General features: G+C 37.9%; 1 protein-coding gene across 6 annotated transcripts in view; it reads left to right on the forward strand.

Moving 5' to 3' along the window:
• CPNE4 (copine 4) overlaps positions 1-15,103 on the forward strand; it is a 249,363-nt gene that overhangs the window by 182,386 nt on the left and 51,874 nt on the right. For all 6 annotated transcript variants that reach the window (XM_074860139.1, XM_074860167.1, XM_074860148.1 and 3 more), the window contains one exon: positions 10,015-10,113. In XM_074860139.1, coding sequence (XP_074716240.1) covers positions 10,015-10,113 — 99 coding nt within the window. The remainder of the gene's footprint in view (positions 1-10,014; positions 10,114-15,103) is intronic.

Genomic DNA, 15,103 nt, shown 5'->3' on the forward strand with positions numbered 1-15,103 from the left:
AGATAAACCCAGAAAATATAGAGCAGTTACTGAGAACTCATAATTATGAAGAACATTTATTAAACACTTGAATGAAGGGGAGTACAAATAGGAAAGGAAGGCTGTACAGATTCAGACAGGCAGTTAATGTAATCTGTTAAAGTCTTATTTTCTACCCAGTACAAGAACAAAAACTAGAAACTAGGTTACTGTACATGTACAAAAAACCAAAGATCTGAGCAGTTACATAAAAATATGGTATATGTCAACAGTGTTACTGTTTCATGGTTTTAGCCTGTTTGTAAGCTTCCAAGAAACAGGAAAATATCTGCTATTTAGCTGATACGTAACCTTTTTTGAAAGATCCAGACACCATGTCATGATCTTAATTTAACTCTTACTGGAAATCTTCAGCGATTCATTGCCGCGGAAGCTTGTGGCAGTGCAGGGTTTAGATTCTTCTTGGAGATGCTTTCAGCATCCATACAGGAGATAAATTCAACACTAAATACAACATAGGAGATAAAATAAGACTCTGGTCAGAAAACTAACTTAAAAGCAGTGCTGGAAAAGGCTAGAGGTTTTGTTTTTAAGTACGTAATCTGTGAACTAATCGAGAGGAGATATATGGAGGTTTCGCCTTGAAGCAACAGTGTGTCTGTGTGAAGGCACTAACTGAAGCTCAGAACAACAGAAAAAAAAAACAGAAATGAGACCATTTATACCCAGTGATGACTGCTATAACAAGTGCAAAATATTCAGTCGAAGTTTCACAAGGATGGATTTAAAAAATCCAATATGTGAATATGAGATAAGGAACTGTGACCTTTATTCTCACAGACCTTTACCCTTAAATTAAGTTTAGGATTAACTTTTAACCTTGACCTCTTGTGTTACTTCAGCCATTTCAGGTATAGTGGTCTATGCACTGTGTCTCTACTTAATCTAGGAATCTAAATAGTTCATCTCTTAGTTTTCCATAGGAAACATGGTTTAGAATATTGTTTTAATAAACATTTAGAATTTCTTTACATTTCTTAATTGATTTCTTGTCCACTTTATACTAAAAACTTTCCACGTTTGAAACCTCTGGAGGTCTTAGTTTTATAAATTAGCTGTAATTGGGAAGATCCACCTCCACTGATGTTTATGCTGTGGTAACATCCACTGGTTCAGGGCCATTAAACCCAATGCTGTTTGCCAGGCCATTCTTTTGGAATGATATCCAAGAGACATGTAATTAACTCCCCCACTGATTGACAACAGAAAGAATTGTGTAATCAGTCACTTTGTGTAAACACTCATCATTATTATAAGTGCTGTTTGGGGACAGATTCATGCTGCTCTGGTGGGGAAGAGCATTTTTTACTTTTTCTGCCAAGTATCATCATCTTCCTTTCCTGCTTGAGATATAAGGCAATGGTTGATTTTTATCTGCTGACTTTCAGAGTGCAAGATAAAGCTAACTTGAGCTTTTTTTAGGAACTGAGAGTAGACAGTGGGAACTGGGTAGAGTCTTGTTCTGTCTGAGAGGTTTTGATATGCATCCATGAATTACGATAAATTTCACTGCTGTGCCTGCAGCTTCTCCAATAAGTACATCAGAGGGACCTGCTTATGAGCAATGCCTTTTTTTGCTATGCAGGGAATTGTTAGTTAGTCAGATGAGCAGAAATCTCAGATACAAGTAATGAGAGGAGGCACTACTGGGTCAGTACACTAGTTTATCACCTCTCACAAAAGTTTTGGAAGACAGATTCTTTTGCATAGGGCCAGAACAGGCTGTGAACTAAAAGGAGGGATACTCACGGTGAAAACTACCTGAGATGTATTGATAATCTTATGACAGGAGCCTTAGGGTAGTGTTTGCAGAAGTTTTTGCTGTTACTATGTTTTGCTGTTGGTTTCATGTTTATCACATCACATGTGAAAAAAGTTGCACATTATGTTATGGACTATTAGTCCAAAGGCATAGGCTCAAAAACTGGAATATCATTGATTGAGATGGAAAGTCACCATTTTATATTAGTTTTTAAAATGCTCCATCCTGCTCTCTCATTTGTTGGACAACTAAGTCTTCATGAACACAAGCAGAATACTGAAAAATTATCCCATTTCTGTGTTGCATATTAAGTTGCTAGGGGTGTTTTGGATGAGGAAATACAAAAAAAGAAATTTTGTAATTAACATGGAGTTCTTTGCCCTTAACAAAGAGACGGTGTAATTTCTAATAAATTTATAGGCATGCATTACAACTACAATGACCTCTGTTTTAGGCCAGTGCACAATTAAAGCGTGCATTCATGTCCATGCTGATCCTGATTAGTAACTGCACAGTTTCTTGTATATATACTGAGGATTTTGTTGCATAAACCTAACTGTGACTGCAAAGTAGAAGCTTATTTATGTTGTCACCATCAAAACCTACAGAGTCATTTACAATCCAGTTATAAGTTGTCCCTCAATTGATGTAATTTACTATAACATATTTCTCTGTTTCAGAGGAATATCTCTGGGGTTCATTTCTCAGCACTGAACAGGGTGAAAGATCTATGTTTGAGGACCCTAGGCACCCTTGTAATACAAATAAGGGTAATCAACAAGCTACAGTTTTAAGTAATTCGTTTTCAAATTACCCTGATGGTTCTTGCTTGCTGTGAACTGTCAAGAAGAGGCAACATCCAACTGTGAGGCTTCCCATCATTGCTGAGCCACTGCCGATGTGCTCAAACCTCCAGTGGTGGTGTAGAGAGACTGGCCTGGTGATGATGGTTCTGTAAAAAGTCCCTGTTTTCATGTGGCAAGAAGTGAAATAGGCTCAGGCTAGTGTCATATCACGGCCATCAATAAAACATGACTGACTCACTCTGATCTTGAATCAGAGGACCTGCCATTTTTGTAGAAAAGTAAGAATTCTCCTTTCCTTCACTCTTCTCTCCCAAGCAGATAATTTTAAAACCAAACTTCCCAGGTGTTTAGATCCACAGGAAGATTATTTTTCTTTGTGTTTTGACTGTGTCTTGGGTGCTATACTTACTTCAGTGTCTCAAAGGGAATGCTGCATCACTTACCATTAACCAAGAGGAACCTATCAATGTCTGTCTGAAGTCTCCTTCCACAGGCAAAGGAGCTGAATCCAATACAACTCTTTCAACTTTTAACATACCAATTACCACCATCTGTATACAGGAGGCACAAAGTTATTGATGAAATCCTGGCACTTCTTGAAGTTAATAGGAAAAGTCTCATTGCCTGCAAGGAGCCAGGATTTCACCTAATGCTTATGGAGCAAACTCAGCTGTGCTGGTGGGCTAATGAGTATCAGTCCATTCAAATTCAGCAGAAGAGAAGATGTAGTTTTCAAAAAGAATGAGGCTCTGTAGTCAAGAAGAAAACTTTAAAAGTTGCTTCTAGGTTGGCTTCACAGAGGCTGCTCATAGCCTAATAGTGTAGGGTATGAGCTCTTTTTTCCTCTTTAGTCCAGGGTTTTTTTGAGTAGTTTAGTTTGAAGAATGGAGTTAATCTTTCTGAGAGGAAAAAGTTCAAATATTTTATATACAGTGCTTTGAAGAAGGCTTTACTTCAGCCAGTGAGAGGCTTGCAAGAAACATTAGTTCATGTCAGCTAGTTCACTCTATTCTCACTGGAGCCCAACTTCAGAGGAAATCTGAAATGAGCCATAAAAGTTTATTTTAATTTTTTGGAGTAACACAACTAATGAGAAGAGAAAACTGTGATGACCAGCTTGGATTAAAAAAAAAAAAAAAAAAAAAGAGCGAAGATTTTCATATACAGCATGAAAGACCAAATTTCTCTACAGTTATTTGCCAACACGTAACCCAGGGTTGTGATGTGTATAGTGTAGAATTTAGCCTTGGAACATCATGACTACAAAAACAGGATAACTTGAAGTGTCTTAGCTTTTGTACTGAAGGTTTTGTATAGCTTTTCTCATACCCAAGTGGGGAGAATGGGTAGGTGGTGGATAAAGGCTTTCCTATAAAAAGATGTTCTTTGAAGTATTCCAAGTGGGGTACATATACTTCAGGGAGGTACAGTAGGAGGTTTACTTCATTATCAAGTAATAATAACCCTGATGAGAGACAGACTGTTCCAGAAAAATCACTTTGATGATCAAGTAAATTTTTTTCTGAGATTTTTTTTTTCACCTTCTCTGTTTGGCTTTTTGAGTCTGTTGTTGTTGTTGTTGTTCTCACTGATCCTAGAGAATGAACCAAAGAAGAGTTTCTGTTTGTAGCCTGACACCTCATACCACCTGCAGCTCAGAGTGATTCTAGAAGTAGAGCAGGTCACTGTCATTTGCCTCAAGACTTCATTTCTTTGAGAGATTGTAAGTGTCATATAAACCCTACCTAAAAATTATTCTGGTGTTATTTTAGTCTAGAGTTGAATGGTAAAAACTTTATAACTGACTGGGCTGTAATTTATTACATTCAAGTCTGAAAATGAGCATTCTCTTTCTTGCCTAGCCACAAGATATCTTGTTTCACAGAAATGCAAGGAAAAGCTGTCCAAGACAGTTTCTGTTTAGAATTTAAACCACTCTTGTTCAGTACTGTTCCCCTAACACCTAGCTAGGGACTACAGGCAACTAATGGTCAAATTCTCTTTCTTGAAAGGTATCCCTTCCATTCCTTATTGAGTGTCAGGGGATGTCTATTGAAGTAACAACACACAGAGAAATCTCCTTTTTAATGCAAGATATGAACTAGGATCTCACCTGCATCAGAACCAGATCAGAGTGGGGAGCCTCCTATTCAAGGAACTGCTCTGGCTGCTGGACTCTGCTGCCTTTATGGCTGGTTTGCTCTTCTGCTCTTCTGTGGACCAAGGTCTTCTCTCCCACCCAAGCTGGTATCTTTTGGTCACAAGTTAGTGAAGTATTTTAAGTTAAGTAAGATCTTACATTGTCAGGAGGGCTGTCCAACACTACCTCTCCACCTAGGTGGCAAGGTAGTACCAGCACGAGCCGTATTAACATTTAATAATTGGACTTTAAGCATACGCAGAGCTGGAGAAACTCAGGCTAGCAAGACTGAATTTTCTAGTTTTTTCTGGCTTTGTGCATGCTATAATCTGCAGTGTCTGGCCAGCTGAGGGAAACTTAAATGGATTATTTTCAAGAAGTACATTTCCATGGTCTGGCTGTCAGCTGCCTCCAGATGGGATTTAGTCATGAGACTCACTGCCAGTCTTTTAAGAACTAACCTTCAGAGCATATTTTGGGCTAGTTCATAAATTGCAAGGCTGAGTTACAAGTCTCTTCATTACCCCTGCCCAAAGGTGCTGTATATAATACTTCTCTCATCGTGCCAACCTAATGGGGACAAATCACTTGAAACATTTCCCCAAAGGTATATAGAGAAAATAATCTCAGTACCTACAGACACCCACACACAAATGCATAATTACAGTACTCAGTCTTTTCTTTTACTTAGTTCTCCTTGTGGTTAAAGCTAGATAGGATGGTGAGCATGAGAAGAATTATTTTATGACAATTATACTAGAATTTTGCTCAGTGAAAACATAGTCTGACTCTCATATTGAGACTTGGAACACCACTTTCTTGTCTCAAGTTGTGTCATGGAAATGAAACTTTAAAAAAATAATGCTTTAAAAAAAATTTTAAAAATCATGTGATCTGGATTTGAGGTAGGAATTCTTTTTTTGCTCTTGAATTATCAAATAGGAGAACTGTCTCACTGTGGGACACACTGGATAGAGAAATTGGCTTATTTCTTATCTAAGCATAATCACATCACAGAACATCAGTATCGGCTGGAGCTGGAGGATGGTCCAGATTATGGTTTTGTGAAATATAATCAAAATCAGAAGTTGTGCAAGTGAATTTTTTTGCTCACACAGAGGTAGCCAGATTAATCTAACTGTCGTCTACTGGGAAGCATTAGGAAATTCAGCCAGAGAAGCTTGTGCTGTTGTAGCTTCTGTGCCAAAGCAATTTTTCTTGCATGCTGCTCAGAAGTTCCCTTTGTAATGAGAATATTGTCAAAATCTATGCTTTGTGAAAAAGCTGAACAGAAATAAAATCGGGGAAAATTTCCATCTGCATCCACTTGAGATATCTTTTCCTTTTTAAAATGAACCTTTCTCCCTCCTTTCTCCAGTGAAAAGTTAAATTTCAGTCTGAAAAGAAATCTTTAATTTTGTGACATTTACAAGAAAAGCTGAAGGAATGAAGATGTGGATACTCAGAAGTGATCCTCTGCTGTCCTCTTAACTGAGTCTAGTGCCTTTCCTTGAGAGGGCTTGAAGCAACATTCTGTCTCCCTGCAGCCAGCAAGTATTTTGGGGAGGGAGAAAGGACCATGCCAGGGTGAAAGATGTTCTCCATCATTCCAGTCAGCACTATTCCAACACCATGTAGCATTAGACAGAACTTTTTATTCTCTGCAGTTGAGCTGGTAGGAGACTGAATTCTTTCACTAGTTATCTGAACACTGATTTACCAGTGTTTAAAATTAAGCATATGGAAAGCCTCCTTAAATTAATGAGAATTTTAATAGACTGTAGGTATATTGTTAATCATCTGCTTAATCAACCTGTAAAAGTACAGACCCAAAGAACACATTAAGGTTTGCCTAAAGATAAGGATGATTTATGGAGGATTTGATTTGAAAAGCACATAGGGCCGCCTTAAAAAAAAAAAAAAAAAAAAGACAGACAAACAAACAACACCCCAACTTTAAAGTATTTCATAGGGAAATAATCCTTTGGTTATCACCTTTGGTCTTTACCTCATTCTAGATTATTTGCAAAGGTCCTTCCCTGCTTATTTTCTCTGTCTGGGTGGGTTTTTATAAAAACTTCTGGACCCCAGTATTTATATGTTTCAGAAATACTTTTCACATACAGCTGAAATCCATAATCATTACTGTGTACAGTGTGTTTTTCAGAGAGTAATAATTAATTTCTATGGCCAGATGTGAAACTCTGAAAAAAAAAAAGAAGTCGTAATGGATGTACTTGCAGGAAACCCCTTTCTCCCTTAGCTCTAATTGTGCAAATGGCACTGAGATAATACTGTAATTGGTTGTCTTTTACATGAAGCCAATATGAAGATTAAAGTACCATCTGGCTTTCTGAAAGTTGAAGTTAGAAAACCTCTAGCTTGAAAGAAAAAGCAGTTGGATCTCTGTTGGGTGGACATTTAAAATGTAATTTAACTTTGCTCATCTCCACTTAAAATTCTAATCACAAATCAGCACTCAGAGGTTTTCCCTCTTCATAAGAGTTAGCATCCTAACAGAAATTTTTCAAAGTACCTTTTACTGGAGGTCTCTGATAACCTTGGGTCTGTTCCAGTATTTATGCTCCAATAGAGTTTAAAGATAGAACCTGAAAAGTAAATCTGGTTAGAAAATTTCACAAACAGTGTTGGTTTTTGTCTTTGTGAAATAGACATTTTTTCAAAAACATTTTTGGAAAAGCTGCCAGCATTACCAAAACTATACTTTCTGCACATTTATATCGATTTTGTTATGACATTTTGACAATTTTTTTTACTTTGTCTTACTTTTAGGATCTTAAATTATTTTCACAATCATTGCAGAAAAAAATCAGTTTAAGTCATCCTTCAACTGTGAAATCCATTTTTTCATTAAATATTTAGAAAGTAATTTCAATAAAAATTGACTAATTTATATTAACAAGAAATTTCACAGAAAAAGAAAATGAAGTTGGTTCAAGCTCCATGAAACAAAAATGGTTTCAGGTTTTTTTGTAAATTAATTTTTTTTCTTGGATTTTTTTTGTTACCAGCTCATCTAAAAATTGCAGTTGATAATAAGCATAGAGTGATTACTAGTGAAAATTTCATCATAAAGAATTCTCCAGGGCTGTTAGTAATGAAAATACTGTGTCTAGTTTTGTCCCACACTACCACTATCAGAACCAGAAACCCACACTCATTTGATTACTATTGTATAAAATTTAGTCTATAAGCAAGCACACAGATGAACTCCCCTCCCTTTCCTTCTACCCTTCACTCACACACACACACCCCCACCCCCCCGGTGTCAAATCTGCTAAAAAGGATTTCCAAATCTTGAAGCAAAATACACTCACTTTTGATCTGGAGATCCCTGCATAAAAAAAAAATAAACAAAATTGCAGGTGATAGGATGGAAAAGTAACAGAATCAGGTCTTTGCCTGACCAGTGGACAGTTTCAACTGATTAACATCTGTAGCAATAAGAGATATGCTTGTACTCTTTCCCTATGGGCAGTCCTTTGTACCTCTACTGCACATCTTCTATATGGATCAGAGAAATTCCCCTTGCACTGAACCAAATCTCTTCCTGGGGCTAAGTGGAACAGCATTGAAAGTTCAAAAGAAAGCTAGAGTCATTATAAAAAAAAAAGCGACCTAAATGATAACGTGGGTGGTGGTATACTCTGTGGAGGAGTCCAGGGTATGAAGTATGTGTTGCTTCTAGAAAGGCAAATAAGGTGTCTGGGCACTTAACAGCATAATAAATTCAGGTAACTGGCTTAGATGTAGAGATCAAATATTTTCTTACCTAAGCTTCAAGTCAATGGACCTCACATGGACAAACATTTGAGTGGAAGAAGCTATTAAATTCTGTCTGTTTCAATAAAATGCTTTTCTGGAAATATTTAACACTCAAGATCCAGTTGAGATCCAGTGATTTCAGTTTCCTCTGTGTGAATTCAAAGTGCCCCTTTGGACCAAGGAAACTTCAAATGGCTTGAGAACTCCCTGAGGAGCAAACCTCACTCTTCCTCTCATGTTGTCACACCACCAGTCGTGGGTTAAAAGCACTGAGCCTCGTTGAGACAAAGTGGCTTAATAAAACCCACTGTTGTTAAGCCTGGTACCCCACTATTGCTGCCCTACCACCCCCAGTTATGTTTCATTCCTGCCTTTCTCAGCAGGAAGCTCCACTACTACTTCTATCAGTCCAGTCCTCACCCCACACCCATGCACAGACCTAGAAGACTCTGGCCCTCAGAAGGGAGTCAAAGCTATCCTCAAAGCCATCTGAGAGCCAAATGTCAGTGCATTCCTCATGTGACAGTGCACATGGCTTTGAGGCATTTCTGCTTTAAAAAAAAATTAGAAAGAGGTATTTGTAGCAGGACATTTTCAATAAAGACCTCGTGATTCTGCCACATTTTCAATAAAGACCTCCTGATTCTGTCAATGTATGCGAGCTGTATCTAGGGAGACCATGAGGCTGAATTTGGGATTTTGTTCTTTAAAATTCTAAGTCTATTTGTTGTCTTTGGGCCCGTTTTAAAATTAATATTTAGCAAAGCATGTAGTTATTTCTATGTGCTTCAGTCTTGGCTAGCTGAATTGTATTTAGCTATGTCTGTAAAACAAAATTCTCACAGCTCAAACTCATTTAGAAATTCATGTTTATGCACGAATTTAGGAATGACTACCAGTGAGGTTTGGTTTGAATAGTCACCATTGAACAACAGTGGAAAACAGCCAAGCTAGGGGCACCACACACTGACATGTATAAATTCAAAGCCATTTCAGAAAATGATCTCTGTAACTATTGTCTCACCTTCACTGACTGTAAAAAAGAGAATGGTAATGTTTGCCCATGGCACCTAGTGTTTTGAATAATAATTTATATTTGTAAATCACTTTTAATGAGGTAAGTTATGCTTAATTCAGGACACCATTTGACCATAAGCATGCAAATACACATAATCCTGTATTTTTACACCTAACAAAAAGATGGAGTCAAGGAATCCTTTGTTTCTGAAATACATGAACTTCCTTTCATCGGCCAACTCCATAACACACAGCTGTCAGTAGCAAGCTGTGTTGAGATTCCACTTGTCATTTCATTTTGATCTGGACAAGAATATGTTTTTAATATGTCTTGTGATTTCCTTCTAGACAAAACACTCCACCCAATGCATATCATAATTTCTCCTGTAGTATTTTTCAATAAAACCTTTTTTCTATCTGAAGAAAAATGTGCTCTTTTCTTCTTTTCCCCTTTGCCTCCTCAGTGCATAGTTTGGGACTGGGATTCCAACGGAAAGCATGACTTCATCGGAGAATTTAGCTCTACTTTCAAGGAAATGCGAGGAGCTATGGAAGGAAGACAGGTAAGTGGAAACCACCCAAGTAATCTCAATATGTAAGCTTTGTACAGCAGTGTTCCTTAGGCAATCCTGTAATAAAGCAAGTGACATTGCCTCATTGTCTTTCTGAAGTTAGTTGCCGTGTTGATCTCTCCCATAGGTTTTACTGTTACTTGGATATGATAATCTGAAAATGCAAAAATCAACCTTTCCTGTATTTGCATGCCTGAAATACTTAGGGTCTTTTACTAGTTAACATTCTACAGGCATTTCTTTCTGCTAAGATTTATTTCCTCTGAGCCCAAGCACATGGTTTCTATGAGGTGCTGTGCTGTTATGGCAAAGTAGATGTACAGTCTGGGTACTCAAAGCATTTGCCTAGTGGCCTAAGGGCCTTTATTGGGGGTCATTCCCTGTCTTTCCCAGTTTCTCATGTGCTGCATTCGTTGCTGCCAGCTCTAACTTGAACCCATCATGATGAAACTAATCAGTTTCCTAAATATCTCATAAATTACAGTCCTAAGGGAGAATGAAATTTTTAGCTTATTAATAATTTCACTTCTTTATGTCAGCCCAATCTTTTCAAATTGAAGTTGATGGTAATTATTGACTATGATAAATGATTTGGCATATCTAATTCCAGAAATTGTCATTTCCTATTATTACTTATTCCTGAAGGTGTTAGTTTTGATAAATTCTCTGCAGGGGAGTTAAAAATGTTGACTTTCTAATCTGCTGATAATTTGTATTCACTGCTTCATGGTATCTCAAAACCAAACACAAATGCCTAATAAGCTTTATTTGGGCTTTATATAAAGTTCTGTTTATAATGTGTTAATAGAAAGCTAACAGATTCAAAGTTGTTTAATAAAGGGTAAACAGTCAGGCTATTCCATAGGTCAAGAAGTTTTTAAGATTCTTCTAGATATTTTTGTTTGATGGTCTTAGAACAACCTAGAGTTTAGCAAACGTTGCTCATGTATGTAAAATACTTTTGATCTGTATCAGTCATATACTAACCCATTATAAATAACTTCTGAACAGAACCTGAGTGTAAATGGAACCCTTTTTTGTTCTCTCAAATTAAGTCAGAGGATCAAAACTTAAAGCAAACTGAATGTAAGTGGAAATAAAACCTACCTAAAAAGGTAAATAGATTCCAGAGTGAATAAAGTTAACAAGGACAGTGATGTAACAACACTCCAATTTTGTACACAGATGGCTGTGCCTGGGAAGGGACTGTTTGAGAGTGTTAAAGGGTGTGTATTTCCAATGTAAATGTCTTCAAAAGAGCATCACAGTCCTTCCCAAACAGACAGCTTGTTGGCCAAGACAAAAAACTTGCAGTTCAGAGTGCCAGGAATGGCTGTGAAGGATAAACTATATATTCTTTATTATGATGGAGAAACAGTGTGCTCTTTTCATCCTCAGCTAGTGAAAAGGGTGGTTACTCTTCCAGAGGCCTAAGAAGTTAGTATAGGCATTTGTCAATTCTTGTTCTAGGTTGACACAGCAGTATCAGAGTGCCTGTTTTAATGTTGCACAATGCTTTAAGTGCCTGAACCTTTGTCTTGCTAAGGGCCTGCCATTTGCCATTTGGCAGGATGCCTTTCACTTGTAACATTGCAATCTGCTTTCCACAGCAAAAGTGCAGATTTTCTCCTCCACACCCCTAAGGTGTTGTGGCATTATTTCTTCCTTGTTACTCTCATTCTGTTGTTACTGTGCATTTATTCTGTGGCCTTACACCTGCAAAACTCGATGCTGTTGTTATAGCCAGTTCTCATGGGACACAATTGCCACCAATGTGAGAATCAGTCCTTCTCCCTCCTCCTCTTTTCTAATCCTTGTTTTGTAGTCTACTTTAGAACAAAACAAGATTAATGGTTAAGATAGTAGGTAATAGTCATTTCAGTGGCTAATAAATATTGCCCAAAAAATATACATGCACATGCTAGATGGCTTTTGCACCTGATGAAAACAGGCTTCAATGAGCACTAATAGCATAATAGGCAAGAGCAAGCAGCAAGGAGTTTGAGCAGTTCCTGGTATGAACAATATAGTTATTATAGAAGAAGTATTGTGATCACATGTTGTACGGGAGAGGTTGGTTGTGTGGGACACCATGTCACTGTCACTTGGCTGGGGCCAGAGAGCAATTTCCCTTTCCCTTTCTCTCTTTCTCTCTCCCTCTGTCCCTCCCTCCCTCCTTCATCCTATCTTCTTTTTCTCTGTTCTCCAGAAATAACTATTGCTGCTAAAGGCAATATATGCCATTAGCTGTGGACTCCATAAATACATCTTAGTGCATAGTTTTATGTCAACATCCTTTGTGCAACATTAAGTAATGTGATTAGCATTTGTCAGTTTTTTATTTAGTTTTATTCTCCCCAGAGAAAAAGCATGTGCAATGAATGGAATGTTTACTTTGAATAAAGGGGGTTTAGTAAACCAAGGAAGGTGTTTTGACTTCAAGTGGATGTGTTGGTAGGTATTTCTAATAAGGAAGGCCACATCAGAGAAATGTAATTATATGGGGGTGAGGAGATGAGTAGGTCAGATGTAGTCTTTTTTTCCTAGAAGAGACTTTTTCATAGCCTCAGACCAGAAAATGTTCTGTTTTCCATGTAGTAGTCCTTTCACTCAGGGAATAAAACTACCAGTTACATCCTTCAGCCCATGGCATTAAGCATTCTTCACAACAGTGAGTGTCAAAGATGAGAACCAAAATGTGGAATTTCACCTCAGATGCTGTGGAACCCATGTAAAGAGCAGAACTCAGGTCTGACATCCCTGTTTGAGTTGCTGAGGAGACACAGTAAAACTTCTTATTCTGGTTATATTTTCTTTTGTGCAGTAGATTTTATGGCCAGCTACAGTACATTGCTATAGTTCTGTCAAAAGATAATTAAAAGATAAACACCCTAGTGATTGTCAACCAGGGTTTTTCACTCTCCCAGACAACTGGAGAGAATAAGAGGGAACATTCATCATTGACAGGGGATCCAGGAACTCTCCTTAAGCATCAGCTACCAATTTGTACAGTTTAAAGGAGGCTACACCAATGGTATAGTTCTCCCTCTCTGCCCATTGGTAACATCTCTATTAGTTGGTATCAGCTCCACAAGTTATCATAAATGCATTAAGCAACAAGAGTGGGAGTAACATAGTTTGTGCTGGGGAGCAGGAAGAACTGTGTGTCATCTGTGAACTGCTAGTACTTCTCACCATTTCATCAGCTCACTCTATCTCTTGGAGGAGTTGGCAAGGATCTTGAAGTTGCCTTTTAATTGTACATAGTTTGTCCTCCGGAAAGCACAGAATATTCTGACCCATTCTTCAACCTCCCCCTCCTGGCTACAAGATACTTCTATCAACTGCTACAGAACCAATTGAGATGGTCAGAAAGGATAGGTGTCACCTACTTACAGGAGGTAATGGTGCTTCTAAGATTGTTTCAATTCCATCCCCACTCTGGTCTGGGTACTGATTGTCCCAAGGTTTAAGTGTCAGCCTCTGATCCAAAGAGCTTACAGTTGTCTTTCCTCCACTGAAATATCTTGGGAAATTGTGTTCGAGACCAGGCATCATTTAGATAAATGTTGTAAATCTAGCACTGTCAGCTTGCTAGTGGTTGAACCAGTAGTGTGGGAAGGAAGGAGAGAAGATTCCTTATCTGAATGATTGATCACATGTTTTGATCAGGAATGGCATGAGTAGTTTATGAATTTTTTTTCTAAATGTGGCAGGTCTTGGGCGAGATTCACAAGTGTTGAATTATGACTTTCTCAGAGTGACAGTTGCTTCTCCATGACAGAAAGGACTGAATTCTGGGAAAGCTTGTTGGTCTTTGCTAGGTGGTACAGATGAAATTAATTTGTGCTGTTTAAGAAGACTTCCTGGTCATGAATAACCTCAGGATAATAGCTTGATGTGTGTTTCTGTTCCATAATAATTACCTTGTTGTCACAGACTGTTATAGTCTGACACCTTGCCTGTTTTCATACTCACCACCAATAAAAAAATGGCACAGACATCCTGTTGTTCAAACACACATCCGAAGCAGGCATTTCTAAACCTTCTATTTTAAATTCTCCACCTTTCCAAAATTCATCACATACTCCTCACCATAATCTTGACACAAGAAAACACAGTAAGAACAAGTCCATCCCTATTTGTGACTTTTTTTTTTAGTGAAATATTAGTAAATACTTTGACCTTATTGTATGCTTAGGATTTGTTCCAAATATATGTATAATATATATTTTTAATATGTGCGTACAGTGGTGGTTTTACAAGGTGTTCTAATATTAATCTATCAAACATTTTAAAACGAGAGCAGAAAAGCTTGATAAAAATTTAAAGACTCTTAAAGCTTTTCATAGTTGAAAGAAGAAATCCTCTACTAATGAGAAAAAAGTCACTTCTTTTTTTTTTTTTTTTTTTTTTTTTTAAATGGAGGCAAAAAAGCCAGAGGGATTTGGGAGAAAAAAAGTCATAGAAACATAAACCACCTGGATCCCCATGCAGCACGGGAGTTATGTAAGGGAAAAATCTGTTCCTGTATTACATAAAAATGGACACGTGTGTATATGCACACACACAAAAGGAAAGGGAAGGAAGAAACCCTGCTGTACTTACAATCTCCACTGATATTCCCACAAGTTCAGGATGTTATTAGGGGGCTGAGGAGGGCTGCAGAGGTGCAAAAGATTAGATGGTGTCCTGAGGGGATCTGAGTTGGGTTCCTGTAGTGATTTGAGCCCAGATGGCAACGGAGCACCACGCAGCCACTTGCTCACTCCTTCCCCATCAGGGATGGGGAGGAGAAACTACAACAAAAGGCTCAGGGATTGAGACAAGGACAGGGAGGGATGACTCACCAATTATGGTTACAGGCAAAAGGCAGACTCGATTGGGGAAGAAAAAGAACATCAATTTAATTTAAACTCCATCACCACCACTTAATTTACCAATCAAACAGAGTAAGACAGTGAGAAACACAACCACATCT

The sequence above is a fragment of the Strix uralensis genome, chromosome 1, assembly GCF_047716275.1.
Source record: "Strix uralensis isolate ZFMK-TIS-50842 chromosome 1, bStrUra1, whole genome shotgun sequence".
In the NCBI taxonomy this organism is placed as follows: domain Eukaryota; kingdom Metazoa; phylum Chordata; class Aves; order Strigiformes; family Strigidae; genus Strix; species Strix uralensis.